At 41.2% G+C, this 14,945-nt stretch overlaps 1 protein-coding gene across 1 annotated transcript in view; it reads right to left on the bottom strand.

Moving 5' to 3' along the window:
- The window catches only part of LOC126284517 (Down syndrome cell adhesion molecule-like protein Dscam2), a 698,452-nt gene that overhangs the window by 47,106 nt on the left and 636,401 nt on the right, over positions 1-14,945 (bottom strand). Inside the window, exons 28-30 of the mRNA XM_049983513.1 lie at positions 11,193-11,369; positions 7,926-8,114; positions 1,811-1,996 (exon numbers count right to left, since the gene is read on the bottom strand). Of these exons, the coding sequence (XP_049839470.1) occupies positions 1,811-1,996; positions 7,926-8,114; positions 11,193-11,369 (552 nt within the window). The remainder of the gene's footprint in view (positions 1-1,810; positions 1,997-7,925; positions 8,115-11,192; positions 11,370-14,945) is intronic.

Below are 14,945 nucleotides of genomic sequence, written 5' to 3'. Positions count from 1 at the left end.
ACGCCAGTTTTCTTCTCCTGATAACGACATCCTCTTGAGTATCCCCGCCCGGAGTTCCGAATGGGGGACTATTTTACCTCCGGAATATTTTACCCAAGAGAACGCCATCATACAGTAAAGCTGCATGCCCTCGGGAAAAATTACGGCTGCAGTTTCACCTTGCTTTCAGCCGTTCGCAGTACCACAACAGCAAGGCCGATTTCGTTAATGTTACAAGGCCAGATCAGTCAACCATCCAAACTGTTGCCCCTGCAACTACTGGAAAGATGGGTATATGGGTAGATGGAAAGTCTGCTGCCCGTCTTCAGGAACCACACGTTTGTCTGGCCTCTCAACAGATACCCCTCCGTTGTGGTTGTACGGCTATCTGTATCGTTGAGGCACGCAAGCCTTCCCACCAACGGCAAGGTCCATGGTTCATGGGGGGGATTTTGTACTGGGCATAACTTAAACTTCGCAGACAGTTGGTTTAAGAATCGTAAAGGAAAGATTGTTCATGTGGCAGAGAAGTTGGGACACTGTATGATTTAAAACTGTTTATATAGTGGTAAGACAGAGTTTTAGAAAGTAGATTCTAAATTGTGAGGCTTTCCAGGGACAGATGTGGACTCCGATCATTATTACTTATGAACTGCAGACTAAAACTTAAGAAACCGATGAAAGGTAGGAAATTAATAAGATGGTATCTGGAGAAATTGAAATAACTGGTTATAGTCAAGAGTTTTCGAGAGAACATTTGGCAATGTTGGACTGAAAGACGAAAAAGGAATACAACAGAAAACGAACGGGTAGCTTTGAAAGATAAAATAGGGAAGACAACACGGGATTACGTAGGCAAAACGTCAAGACCTAGTACAAATCCTGGCATAGTTTGGAGACATTGACTTTAATTAACAAAAGGAGAAAATATGAAAATGCAGCAAATGAAGCAGACTGAAGGGAATACAGGTGTCCGAAAAATGAAACTTACGGAATGTGCGAAATAGCTAAGAAGGAATGGATAGAGGAGAAATGCAAGGTTGTAGAAGCATGAATAGCCTGAGGAAATATAGGTGATGCATATAGGAAAAATAAAGGGACGTTTGGAGGAAAGAGCAGGAGCTTTATGGATAACAATTCAGACGGCTAGCCAGTACTAACACTGAGGAAATTAGATTAGGAAATGAGACACTAAAGTCAGTAGAAGAGTTTCTTTATTTGGGAAGCAGAATAGCTAATGACGGCAGAAGTAGGGAAGATATGAAGGGCTGACTGGTAATAAGAAGAAAAGCATTTCTGAAAAAGAAGGATTCGTTGAGATGTAACATAAATTCAAGCGTTAAGAAGTCTAATTTTGTAAGCTTTTGTCTCGAGTGTGCCTTGTATGGTAGTGAAACGTGGACGATAGGCTTTTCAGACAAGAAGAAGATACAAGCTTTTGAAATGTGGTTCTGCAGAAGAATGCTTAGTGTTGAATAATAAAAGAGCAGGTACTGAAGCGAAGTGGGGGAAAATGAAATTTATGGCTCAACTTGACTCAAAAAAGGGATCGTTTGACAAGATATGTCGTAAGTCATGAAAGAATGTCAGTTTGGCAAGTGAGGGGAGTAAATGTTGTAGAGGCAGTTCAAGGCTTGAATATAGTAAGCAGGTACTAACGGATGTAGATTTCGGTTGCCATGCAGAGCGCTCAGAACTCTATTGAACTGTCGGGGAATGCATGACGCAGATGCGCAGAACAAGCCTAAACTCAACTGCCATTGTTCGTGACCTCAGCTGTAACACATTAACAGTGCAAAATAAAAACGACGAGGCATAAAACGTGACTAACCTGTTCCTTTTGTCTTAGCCGTCAGAATAGCACTTCGTGGGCTGTCTCCAATTCTGTTATGTGCAGAAATAAATATGTGATATGTAGACCCACAGCTGAGATTCTCCAGTGTGTGAAATGCCTTTTCAGCCTCCAGATGCACTTCTTCCAAGTTTCCGTGGTCCCTTTTGTAGTTTAATACGTAACCTGGACAGTAATAGTACAATATTTGGGAAATTCAGAAACGTCTATAGCATTATAATTATTTTATTACATGTACTGGTATATAAAACACACACGCATGCACATCCGCCTTTACGCTCGTCCACCCGCCTGCACACACACACACACACACACACACACACACACACTCACACACACACATACACACACACACACACACACATACACACACAAATGCTTTCAGAAAATACCAATATACGTACACAGCTACATCTATGTAAACAAAAAGCAAATGTTCGTTAGTTCAAAATCGTGTATCTCGGAAAGTTCTTCATCAATTTCTTTGAATTTTTGACACATCGTTGCATTCGACGACGTACATGTTTTTATATACCTACTGCAGTGTATATACAGAGTGAGTCATGAGGAAAGGTACATGCTTTGAGGGGTTATAGTATTAGTGATTCTGAACAAAAAAATATTGATATGGACGTATGCCCTATTCCGAATGGTTTTCCATATAGAACACATTTGATATCACTTTTGTACGTTTTTCTTGAATAACTCGAACACCGACCCTAGAGCGAATTAAACTATATTAAATTTTCTACAAAAAAGTTCCTATTCATTTTTTTTTCTCTAGAACTAACGGTTTGTGCGGAGAGGGCGCGAGACTGTTGAAAAACGCGCTCAACGCGCATGCGCTGCAGCTTAGTTTTTGTTGGCCATTTTGGTGTAGTTTTCCGACTTGATAGACCACAATTGTCCCGTACCAAACTGTTCGTCTCAACTTCCTACCTCAATATGCTACATCAAATTGGCCTACAAAAACTGCGTAAGCTACAGCGCATGTGCGTAGGGTGAGAAACCATTCGGAACAGGAAGTTTTTTGTTCAGGATCACTAATACTATCATCCCTCAAAGCATGTACCTTTCCCCCTGGGTCACCCAGTATATATAACAGGAGAACGTTGTTACCAAAAACCTCTTATTCATTTGCTCAAAATCTTCGAATATTCTTCACTGATCCCTTTGAAATTTTGACACAACGTTTCGTTCAAATATGCGCATGCATTTATATACCTAATGGAGCGCCATACTATATACCATCTGGAGCTCCAGTCGGTATATAAAAACATTCGCACATTCGACCGCAACGTCGAGTCAAAATTTCAAAGCAACCGTTAAATGCTTATGTAAATGTAAAGGGGAGGCAATGTTACAAAAGTCTCAAAAAGTACTCGGCCTAATTGCTTCGTGTTTTTACATATAACTGAAATAAACATTTGCTCACATTGAGGCAACATATAATAGTGAAATGTTGTTACGATTAGAATACTACACTACTGGCCATTAAAATTGCTACACCACGAAGATGACGTGCTACAGACGCGAAATTTAACCGACAGGAAGAAGATGCTGAGGTAAGCAAATGATTAGCTTTTCAGAGCATTCACACAAGATTGGCGCCGGTGGTGACACCTACAACTTCTGATATGACGAAAGTTTCGAACCGATTTCTCATACACAAACAGCAGTTGACCGGCGTTGCCTGGTGAAACGTTGTTGTGATGCCTCGTGTAAGGAGGAGAAATGTGTACCATCACGTTTCCGACTTCGATAAAGGTCGGATTGCAGCCTATCGCGATTGCGGTTTATCGTATAGTAACATTGCTGCTCGCGTTGGTCGAGATCCAATGACTGTTAGCAGAATGTGGAATCGGTGGGTTCAGGTGGGTAATACGGAACGCCGTGCTGGATCCTAACGGCCTCGTATCACTAGCAGACGAGGTGACAGGCATCTTATCCGCATGGCTGTAACGGACCGTGCAGCCACGTCTCGATCCCTGAGTCTACAGATGGGGACGTTTGCAAGACAACAACCATTTGCACGAACAGTTCGACGACGTTTGCTCCAGCATGGACTATCAGCTCGGAGACCATGGCTGCGGTTACCCTTGACGCTGCATCCCAGACAGGAGCCCCTGCGATGGTGCACTCAATGACGAACCTGGGTGCACGAATGGCAAAACGTCATTTTTTCGGATGAATCGAGATTCTGTTTACAGAATCAAGATGGTCGCATCCGTGTTTGGCGACATCGTGGTGAACGCACATTGGAAGCGTGTTTTCGTCATCGTCATACTGGCGTATCACCCGGCGTGATGGTATGGGGTGCCATTGGTTACACGTCTCGGTCGCCTCTTGTTCATATTGATGGTATTTTGAACAGTGGACGTTACTTTTCAGATGTGTTACGACCCGTAGCTCTACCCGTCATTCGATCCCAGCGAAACCGTGCATTTCAGCAGGATAATGCACGACCGCATGTTGCAGGTCCTGTACGGGCCATTCTGTATACAGAAATGTTCGACTGCTGCTCTGGCCAGCACATTCTTCAGATCTCTCACCAATTGAAAACGTCTGGTCAATGGTGGCCGAGCAACTGGCTCGTCACAATACGCCAGTCACTACTCTTGGTGAACTGTGGTCTCGTGTTGAAGCTACATGGGCAGCTGTACCTGTACACGCCATCCAAGCTCTGTTCGACTCAATGCTCAGGCGTATCAAGGCCGTTATTAAGGCCAGAGGTGGTTGTTCTGGGTACTGATTTCTCAGTATCTATGCACCCAAACTGCGTGAAAATGTAATCACATGTGAGTTCTAGTAGAATATATTTGTCCAATGAATATCCGTTTATCATCCGCAATTCTTCTTGGTGTAGCAATTTTAATGACCAGTAGTGTACTACAGAATCTGAATTTGAATTAACAATATACACGGCTCTAGTTCAAAGATTGAAGGAAGAAAAGACGAACAGAAGGGTGGGAGAAAATGGAAATAGAAATCGGAAAGGAGGAGATTGACAGAGAGAGCAGGCAGGAGGGGATGGAGCAAGGGGGGAGGACAAGATGGACATAGAAAGAGGGGGGCATGATTAGAAGAGAGAGTGAAAGAGAGAGGGTGCTGGAGGGCATGGCGAGAGAAGGGGGGGAGAGAATGGAGAGGGGAAAGAGGGCTGAGGTGATGGACAGAAAGATGGAGAGAGAGAAGGGGCAAGAGGGGAGGGAGACAGAGAAGAGAGAACAATGTTGACAGGGAAACAGCAGAGGAGTGGATGGACTGAGAGAATGGGAGAGAAATGGTCAGGAGAAGATGGGGAGAAAAATAATGGCAGAGAGAGGGGGAGGAGGTGATGGATAGAGGTTGGGGACAGGAGGAGGAGATTAAAAGAGACGGGAGAGAGGAGATTAGGACATATATACCGTTCTCATACGTTTTAAAAACGTGTGCTTTCTCTTTTCATTCTTTTTCAGTTAACCAGACTTAACCACAGCGACGCGTAGTCGGTAACAGCTAGTCTGTGAATAAATAAGACAGTCAAAATAATAAATGCTAAGATTTTCCAGATATGTTCTGTGTGCTTTTATAGCTACTTGTTAGCGAAATGTACAGGTTTTTTCATCCCATCACAGATGCAGAGCTGTAATGGAGCGAGAAAAAAATGCTCCCCTGTGTCAATTTGCGCAGGGCCTTATAATATGAATTTTATCTTAATTGCATCGACAGCAACACAACATAGAATGTGCTCAGTGAAAAGGAACTTGAAATTTTCTGTTATTTTTGTGCGACATTAAGCGTCTTTCTTCGAGTCACACTTGGCTAAAACTTCTTTAAGCACAGTATGGGAAGGTGTGCTCTGTCATGCAGTTTTATTAGCTTTTTAGTAGAATTAAAAATGTTGAGTGTTAAGTCCCAGAATTTGAAATCTAACTTGAAGATTCCTTTCTACGTGTGCCTTTTATTACGTACACTAATTCCTTGCCGTAGTTTAGAGCGTTGCATGATAATGTATTCTTGACAGTAGTACACACTATAGTGTAGTTTTTGGCTTTTAATTTTATTATCAGTTTCCTGTGAATTATGTAGTGACTTCTTCGATGAGAAAATGGCTATCTCTCTAATAGCCCCTGGAATTAAAATTTGAACGAAGTTTTAGCTAGTTGGGAGTTTTCAGCATTACTCGTGCATTCTTATAATTTCCTACATATGTTACAGATCTGAAGATGGTTGCAGGCAGCAACCGAAACTGGTTAGCGAACTTTAATTGTGATTGCAAAATTTGCGGTCTAAGCATTAACAGTTTTTTACTTTAAAAATTTTTTATTTAATGAAATGGACATAGTTGACATTCAAGAAATTTTCAAAAGAGGCCATTAACTTGGACCATGAACCAAGATCGAAGACGGACTCCTTGGGAGTTACAAATTGTGCCGGACGTCTAGCTTCGTATGCACTCTTCAAGAATCATTGTAGAATCATATTGGTGTAACAGGATGATGAGAACTGATGAAATGTGATGGCGTACAACCGAATACGAAACAGTCTGTCGTAGAGCTTATAGAGAAACTGGCTATCTTTTAAGGGGTAGCTGTAGGTGGGGTGATAACATGCTCTGTAGGAACGGAAAAAACAAACATCCAGGGGTTGAATTTCTCCAGTGGTTACCGATAGTATGATCGTGATGTCAAAAACTTTTCAGAAGGAATAATTTGCTCTAAGGATGTAATTTTTACACGCAGACCAGGAATCAAGCTAAAGCGAGTTATTTTGATCAGCTATTGGCCAAAAACACTGCTCCATAGTTGTTGTTCTCTTACGCCCATTTTCCCACTCTTGCTTACTGTGACGCAAATATTCCCTACTGTCCTTGCAAGGTCCCGCACAAGAGAAAGTATCGTAGCGGATAGAGCACCTCCAACTTCTCGAAGCACAATAAATAAATTTCCAGCCAATGTACCTTCAACATTAATAATCGGCATAGTATACGAGTGCTTTAAGGCTAATCTTGATACAACTCTTTTTGTACATGTAATTTCCAGGGTTTCTTTTGCATGGATTTCCTCTTCGAATCCTGACTGGTCGGAACTGAAAACGTTTTGTTTGAAATTTCATTAACTTACATATTTCAATTCCGTAGCAATGTTTGAAGTTATGCAGCTGTCCACTGCTTCCCTAGCGATCATTGTAATCTATGTCAAGCGCAATTTGATGTGCATAACGTAGTACATCACTATCATGCTCGTTCCGCAAAATTGTATCGAATATCCTTGAAACTGGCAAACACTAGTTTTTGTAACTAGCGCTCCTTGCCGTCCCTTGGATATCATTAGTTTTTCTTATGCAATACACGATCATATTGATGCGTCCTTATTCGAAAACTGTTCATAATTACTTTTTTTTTACTATGCTGCGGATGATATTCCATGTAAGGAACTATGTTTAGTACTCACTCCTTGGACAACGATTGTCTACATCTATATCTGTATCTACATGGATACTGTGCAAATCACATTTAAGTGCCTGGCAGAGGGTTTATCGGACCACCTTCACAATTCTCTATTATTCCAATCTCGTGCAGCGCGCGGAAAGAACGAACACCTATATCTTTCTGTACCCAGAAAGGCTCGTACAGGACCTGTAACATGTAGTCGTGCATTATCCTGCTGAAATGTAGGGTTTCGCAGGGATCGAATGAAGGGTAGAGCCACGGGTCGTAACACATCTCAAACGTAACGTCCAGTGTTTAAAGTGCCGTCAATGCGAACAAGAGGTGACCGAGACGTGTAACCAGTGGCACCCCATGCCATCACGCTGGCGATCATGAAGTGATGATAAGGATAACAAAACACCCATACCTCGAACGGAGAAAACCCCCAACCCGGCCGGAAATTGAACACGGGACCTTTCGGCTGGCATCTAACCACGTTGACCCCGCAGCTACCAAGATGGGCGCACTTTTAATCACTTTTTGAATTGTAGTCTAATCTGGTGTCTCAATGTGCATTCTTACAACTACACATACTTACATTACAATTACTTTCTGAGGGAGAGGTGATCATTCAGCGTTATAATTTATCACCTGTATAGATTCAGTTGAAGAAGTACGCACCTAAAATGGGTGCACCTCCATCCATACGAGCTGTCCATTGCAGTTTAATGCTGTGATGATCTGAACCCAGAACTTCGAGTAAAGGAGCTTCAGGAGGCAAAATTACAATGATCTTGTAGTTTATTCTGTCTTCTCCAAACAGATTTTTTGCAATACAAGAGTAGTTTCCTTCGTATTCCTTCTTCAGCTCTGAAAAAGTGGATAGGAAGCAGTAATTTAATCTAACATCGACACTTACGCGCATGCTAAAATGAAAATAAAAAAGTTTTTACGTTAACATCTAGAGGAAGAGAGTGAAAAAGTAACATCAACTGCAACAAAAGAACTCGTTATCAATGAAAGCCAATTGTCCTTTTGTAGTGAACAGTTCTGACAAATGCGTTACCATTTCTTATTTATATGGATTGATTGCAAAGATATTTGCTAGGTTATAGTTCCAAGCTGGCTTGAAGAGTAGCAATAATGTTCATAGAATAATAAAAGTGTATCAAGACAGTAACTTGTAGAATGTTTGAAAGGAAAATGCATCACAAGTAGCAAAACTTCAGAGAAGTTAAGTCCTACTGTGGCGTTTCGAGAATAACATAGCAAGATAATTCAGAAAGTTTTTTTCAAACTCAACGTAAAACCATACAAATATAAACAGCACTAGTGTTTACTGTACGTCCAAGTATACCTGATTCGATGGACCTCACAAATGTTAGTGTTGTCAGCTGAAGCTGCAAATGGAGCTATGTGATTGTCATGTACAGTCTACAAGTCTTGATATGATCTCCCCTCGTACAGAATTATTGTTTATTGTTCCGTTGTGGAGTGCTTATAATGTCCAGTTAGAAGGATGTTTAACAACTAGCGCATTGCCTCTAGCAATTTCTAATGATGCAATGTACTTGGTAGTTTTTGGTGTGGAGTAAACAAAACTTTACGTGCAGCCTTCCTTCCGTCAATGGTAGAGCCAGTTCTGTGACAACAAACAGTAATGTCCTTACTGTAGTGAGCCAGTGACACATTACACATGATTTCCACCATTGCGCTGCTTAGCTGGGAGTCTCACAGTTACGTCTTAGAAATCTGTGTTTGGCACGATAGCCAACTTGTGACAGTCTCTGTTTGAGTTATTAAGGGTCTTCCATGAACTTGGGTCGCGCGCGGTATACAGCAGCTGCTGACAATTCGTCATCATGTCAGATTTATTACCAACGACGAATACTCATCCACACTGTTCACATAACATTCCTTCAATCTCTGTGTTTGCCTCGTATAGACTTTTGTTATTTCCGCACCTACGTGGGCAAATTGTTGGTCTTTTCTCTGTGAGTGCCTCTGTAACTAAGGTAGCCGAAGTATTCGGTGTTCCAAGAGCATATTATTCAAGTTTTATACAGCATACGTAGCAAGTGGAAAAGAATCATCCGCTAAGTCACAACGTGGATGGAAGTGTTTGTTAAGTAATCATGACGGACGGTCATTAAAGAGGATTGTCACGAAAAATAAGAGGACGGGAGCTGGTAACATCACAGCAGAACTGGATGGCGCACTCGCGAATATTTTAAGCACCAAAACAACGCCAAGGGAGCTCAATAAGCAAGAAACTGTAAGTCAGCAAAAATGGTTCAAATGGCTCTGAGCGCTATGGGACTTAACGTCTTAGGTCATCAGTCCCCTAGAACTTGGAAGTACTTAAACCTAACTAACCTAAGGACATCACACACATCCACGCTCAAGGCAGGCTTCGAACTACGACCGTAGCAATCCCGCGGTTCCGGAGTGAAGCGCCTAGAAATGCACGGCCACCGCGGCCGGCTGTAAGCAAGCCTTGAATTCAAAAGTCAGTCAAAAATGATGCAAATGCCTGTGACACGAAATTCTGGACTACGTAGCAATGGAGGAAAGTCGTTTGGTCGCATGAATCGTTTCACGCAGTTTCAAATTTCTGGTCGAGTTTACGATCCAAGAGTAATACATAGCGACGGTTCGGTGACGATTTCACCAACCACATGGTTGTATTCCATGGGAAGTGCATTCGCGGAGCTGACATTTGGGCTCAGACGATTCATGTGAAAACGTTTCCGACCTGATTATGGCTGCACAACGGCAGATAACAGACTTTGAACGCAGAACAGTAGTTGGAGTTAGACGCATGGGACATTCCATTTCGGAAATCGTTTGCGATTTCATTATTTTTGCCTCCCACAGTGGAAAACCTGTGCCGAGAATATCAAATTTTTGGTATTACTTCTCACGACGGACAACGCATTGGCCGACGGCCTCCACTTAACGACCGACAACAGCGGTGTTTGCGTAGAGTTGTCAGTGCTAACAGATAAACAACACTGCGTGAAACAGCCGTAGAAATCACTGTGCTACGTACGTCGAACGTATCCGTTAGGACAGTGAAGCAAAATTTGGCGTTAATGGGCTACGGCAACAGACGACCGACACGAGTGCCTTTGCTAACAGCACGACATCGCGTGCAGCGGCTCTCCTGGGCCCGTGAGTGGACGCTGGACTACTGGAGAGTCGTGGCCTCATCAGGTGAGTCCCGATTTCAGTTTCTGGGAGCTGATGGTAGGCTTCCAGTATGGCGCAGACCCCACGAAATCTGTGATCTAAGTTCTCAACAAAGCACCGTGCAAGCTGGTGGTGCCTCCGTAAGAGCGTGGGCTGTATTTGCTGTACTGGGTCCTCTGGTCCAACTGAACGGATCATTGACTGGAAATGATTATGTTCGGATATCTGGAGACCATTTTCAACCCTTCATGGACTTCATGTTTGCAAACAGCGATGCCATGTTAGCGGACCACAATTGCTCGCGATTGGTTTGAAGAAAATACTGACAATTCGAGCGAATGGTTTGGCCAACTAGATTTCCCGATATGAATTCCATGGAAGATTTGTGGGACACAATCGAAAGGTCAGTTCGCGCACAAAATCCTGCACCGGCAAAATTTTCACAGTTATGGAGGGCTATACAGACAGCATGGTTCAGTGTTTCTACACATTTCCAGTGTCTAATTGAGTCCATGTGACGTCGCTTTGCTGTACTAAGGTGGGCAAATGGAGGTTCGACACGATATTAGGATGCATCTCATGGCTTTTATTACGTCAGTGTTTACATTGTATACATCGTTAACTTCAGTTTCTTTCTCACGGTGTAGAGTGGCACACAAAAGCGTCTTTAAGGGATGTACTAGAAAAAAAGGAAAAGCGCGAACAAACAAAATAACAAACGTGTCATGGAGCAACACTCGCAATTAGATGACTTACTGGTGATGAGGAGAGAGCTCTGTGAGATACTGAATCTGGGGTCGCTTTTGAGGTTCTCCTTCCTGTGCTGCCACGACACGTTTGGGGTGGGATTTCCCACTGCCGTACACTCCAGCGTCACACTGGTGTCCAGGGCTTCGCGTAGAACTTGAGAAAAGGACGAAATGCGGGCCGGGGCTGAAAATGAAAACATAAACAACAGTTTAAAAGTATCTGTATTTTTTATGTCTTTCATTTTTCAAAGAGAATGGCAAACTTTGAGCAGAAAAGCTGCAAATAACTCTACGTTATACTCTGTTTCTCCGTTACGACTAGCCCCTGAAATACGCTAAAAAGTTGGAAATAACTCTACGTTATCCCGAGTTTGTCATTTACGACTTCCCACTGTAGCCCCTGATATACGCTTAAAAGCTGGAAATAATTCTACTTTATTCTGAGTTTCTCATTTACGACTTTCATTTACGGCTTTCCTCTGTAGCAACTGAAATGCGTCGAAAGAAAGTTCTTCTCTCTGCGGAAGGCTCATCGGTAAGGAAAACCTTGCTGCCAGGGTACATTTGGCTTCCGTGCTCTCCAGGCATAATTAAATTACTTAACGGGATCATTACTTTAGGAAACAATATTTATAAAATGTTTTGTTTTGCTTTCTCAAATTAACTGGTGAAAACGACATTATAAATATTAAATTACAGGAATCAGTATCTTGGCCGCATATTAGTCTGTCAAAATTCATGACCTGCAGCAGCTTCGTAGCCACAGGCAGAACCAAAATATATAGGATCGCCCCATTGGCACGTAGTCAAAACATCATGAATTTCAATAGACAAATATGTGGCCAAGCCACTGCTATCTATAATTTCATCTGTTAGGAAAGTCACTGGCCTCGTATGCTGGGCCAGGCGACCTAATTTATTTATAAAGAATTATGTAATATATGGCTGACACAGCCTAATCCTGTACACTCTTTGCGCCTAACTAGAGCTGTGCTCTACGAAAACTGTGGTACGGTTGTTTTGGTACACCACATGAACGATTACTAAATGGTGGGATTACCGGCAGTATCATTCAGTGTTATTCCATCGTGTATTGTACATCGTTACAGAATATAAATTGCGTTTTATAAGTAATAAAAATTAGTTGATCGTTTACCTTTTGCACTTTCATGTAACCAGAGCAATTACTTTTGGTGCAAATCCAGCTTACGCGCACAAACATAAATATATATAATTATAGCTGATATTTTGCACTCAATAAAACGTTCATCATCATGATCAAAGGCAAGAGTTTACTGTTATTATTCAAAGTTGTTTCTGAATAACAGAAAGACTTCATGTAAATTCGAGGAAGTATTGAAGCGACGAAACTTCCTGGCAGATTAAAACTGTGCCCTGGACCGACACTCAAACTCAAGACCTTTCCCTTTCGCGGACAAGTGCTCTACCCTCTGAGGTACCCAAGCACGACTTACGACACCACAGCTTTACTCCCTCACGAAAGGTAAAAGTCCCGAGTTCGAGTCCCGGTCCGGCACACAGTTTTAATCTGCCAGATAGTTTCATATCAGCGCACACTCCGCTGCAGCGTGGAAATTTGATTCTACTGAAACGACATTTGATATATTTTTGTTTTGCGATTTTTTTACCTTTGTGCTTAGGAAGTGAATTTTTCTAGTGCTATATGATAAATCTGTATTGTTTCATTTATTTTTACTGCAACATCCCTCTGCTTCACGTCACAAATCAACCTGAATTAAACATTGACAATTTCACTTTCGCTATAAATATTCTTTTTTTCTTATTTAACAGACAAGAGGATATTCTCACTCAGTTACTTGACAGCTGACCACTTCTGGTTTTTAGTGGAATCTTATAAGACACAGATCGCATGCGGAAGGATAGCAGTCATTATGAGGAAACGCCTGATAGGTGTGCAACACACCCATCTTACAGCTATTGCTGGTATGACAGTTAACGAAAGCTGCTAAAGAAAAGTATTGTAGTTTATCCTTACTTATGGTCTATGTCAGCAAAAGATAATTTTACAGCTCTGGGCCTAACATATAGGACCGTACGTATGGCGACACAGGCCCCCACCAAGGGCGCAAAAATTCTCTGCAATAAGGGAACAAAAGAGGATTTTAAATTGACCCAGAGAAGTACGTGAGCTCCCCTACCACTCATGCTCTTATCTTCTGCCTACGAGAAAAGACCTTTCTATTAGTTTGCAACAGGAAATACATGTTGTTACTACTGTGCCACTGCATCATACTGTTCAAGTACAAACAAATGAGTCAATATGATTTATGGGGCAACAGTGTGCTTGGTTGAGACAACTGTCGCCTGCACAGCTTATGTTCTACAGTGGAGTTCTTGCTACCACTTCACTTTGGAACTGTCACATTTCAAACGTCGGGTGAATGGGTACCACAGCAAACATGCTATCTGGATAGGAATGCCACATCTCTTGGTCATTCAACCGAGAAAGTCCGATTTTTCGGTTATCAAACCGGCACACAATGAAAAAAATCGTATCTCAGACAGTAACATAAAATATTTTTATTAAGAATAAAGACGAAAAATGCTAAAAAAATGTATGTTTGTATGAACATATATGAGAATTATATTTGTGACTTTGTACGTTATATATGTTTAAGAATAAAAACTATGAGCACGAAATAATCGCAGTTACTTCACAACTTAACTACAATGTCACAGAAACAAACCTGAGCTTTTGTTCCTTTTCTTTGTAATCTGTATTTGTCAATTTATTTGTATTATGCACTTTTAGTAGGCCTTAAAATTTAATAAATAATCATGAATGCTGGAACAACCAAAATGGAGTAATATTCCAATCATAGAGGAATGCTTTCAACATTATCGATATCTCATCCATCCACTGTATTTCCATCAGAGACAATGTTCTTTCTACGTTGCGTACTGTTGTGGACTGGTATGGAAAATCGCTACTTACACATGTGATATGAATCTCTATATTGCTCGTGAAATTCTGTTTCGAATTTTAAACTACAATTACACATTTCTTGGAAGGTGTTTTTTTCTTCCAAACTGGAGATTGAATTTCACAGTTTCTACTGTGGTGTTTTGGAAGACTAAAAATGTGTCAATTAAGTTAATATTTTCTGTTTTCAAATATTCCACTGCCTATTTCCACACCTTTTCATTCTGGCAGTGGGATATGATACGTCCACTAATAGTAGTACTAATAATGTATCAATTTTTAATACTTGGAAGTGGGAAGTGGTATATTGCCTATCAAGAAACCAAAGGTAGACTTCAGTGAGAGGATTTCTATAAAAATGAAGTAGAATTTTGAGTGCTTTTTCTACTGATAAAAAAAGATTTTAAAGCATCAGATAACTTTATAGTACGCTCAATAGCTGGTAAAATAACATCCTTCTCGTTTTTGAATGTGGAAACAGAGTATTATATTCTACAGCAACAAATTGACAGAAATATTTTAGCTTTTCTGTCCTGTCAGCGTATGCAGTAAAATTATTAAATAGTTTTTGAGTCACTTAATCATTCAGACGCAGTTTCTTATTTATTTGGTGTAATATATGAACAGGGCATCCAATTTCTTCAATATTTTCACGAGTTTCTAGTTTTAATTTATTGTATACATTATTAGTATTGTAGTTGGCGTATATATCATACCTAACTGCCACAGACAGTTATATGCTTATATCGTTAAGTGCACGCAGCAACGAGAAAAGACACGATATCTATCGACTTC

The sequence above is a fragment of the Schistocerca gregaria genome, chromosome 1 (assembly GCF_023897955.1).
Source record: "Schistocerca gregaria isolate iqSchGreg1 chromosome 1, iqSchGreg1.2, whole genome shotgun sequence".
Classification (NCBI taxonomy): domain Eukaryota; kingdom Metazoa; phylum Arthropoda; class Insecta; order Orthoptera; family Acrididae; genus Schistocerca; species Schistocerca gregaria.
Note: the sequence above shows the minus strand (reverse complement) of the source record. Positions and strands in the feature narration are given on the sequence as shown.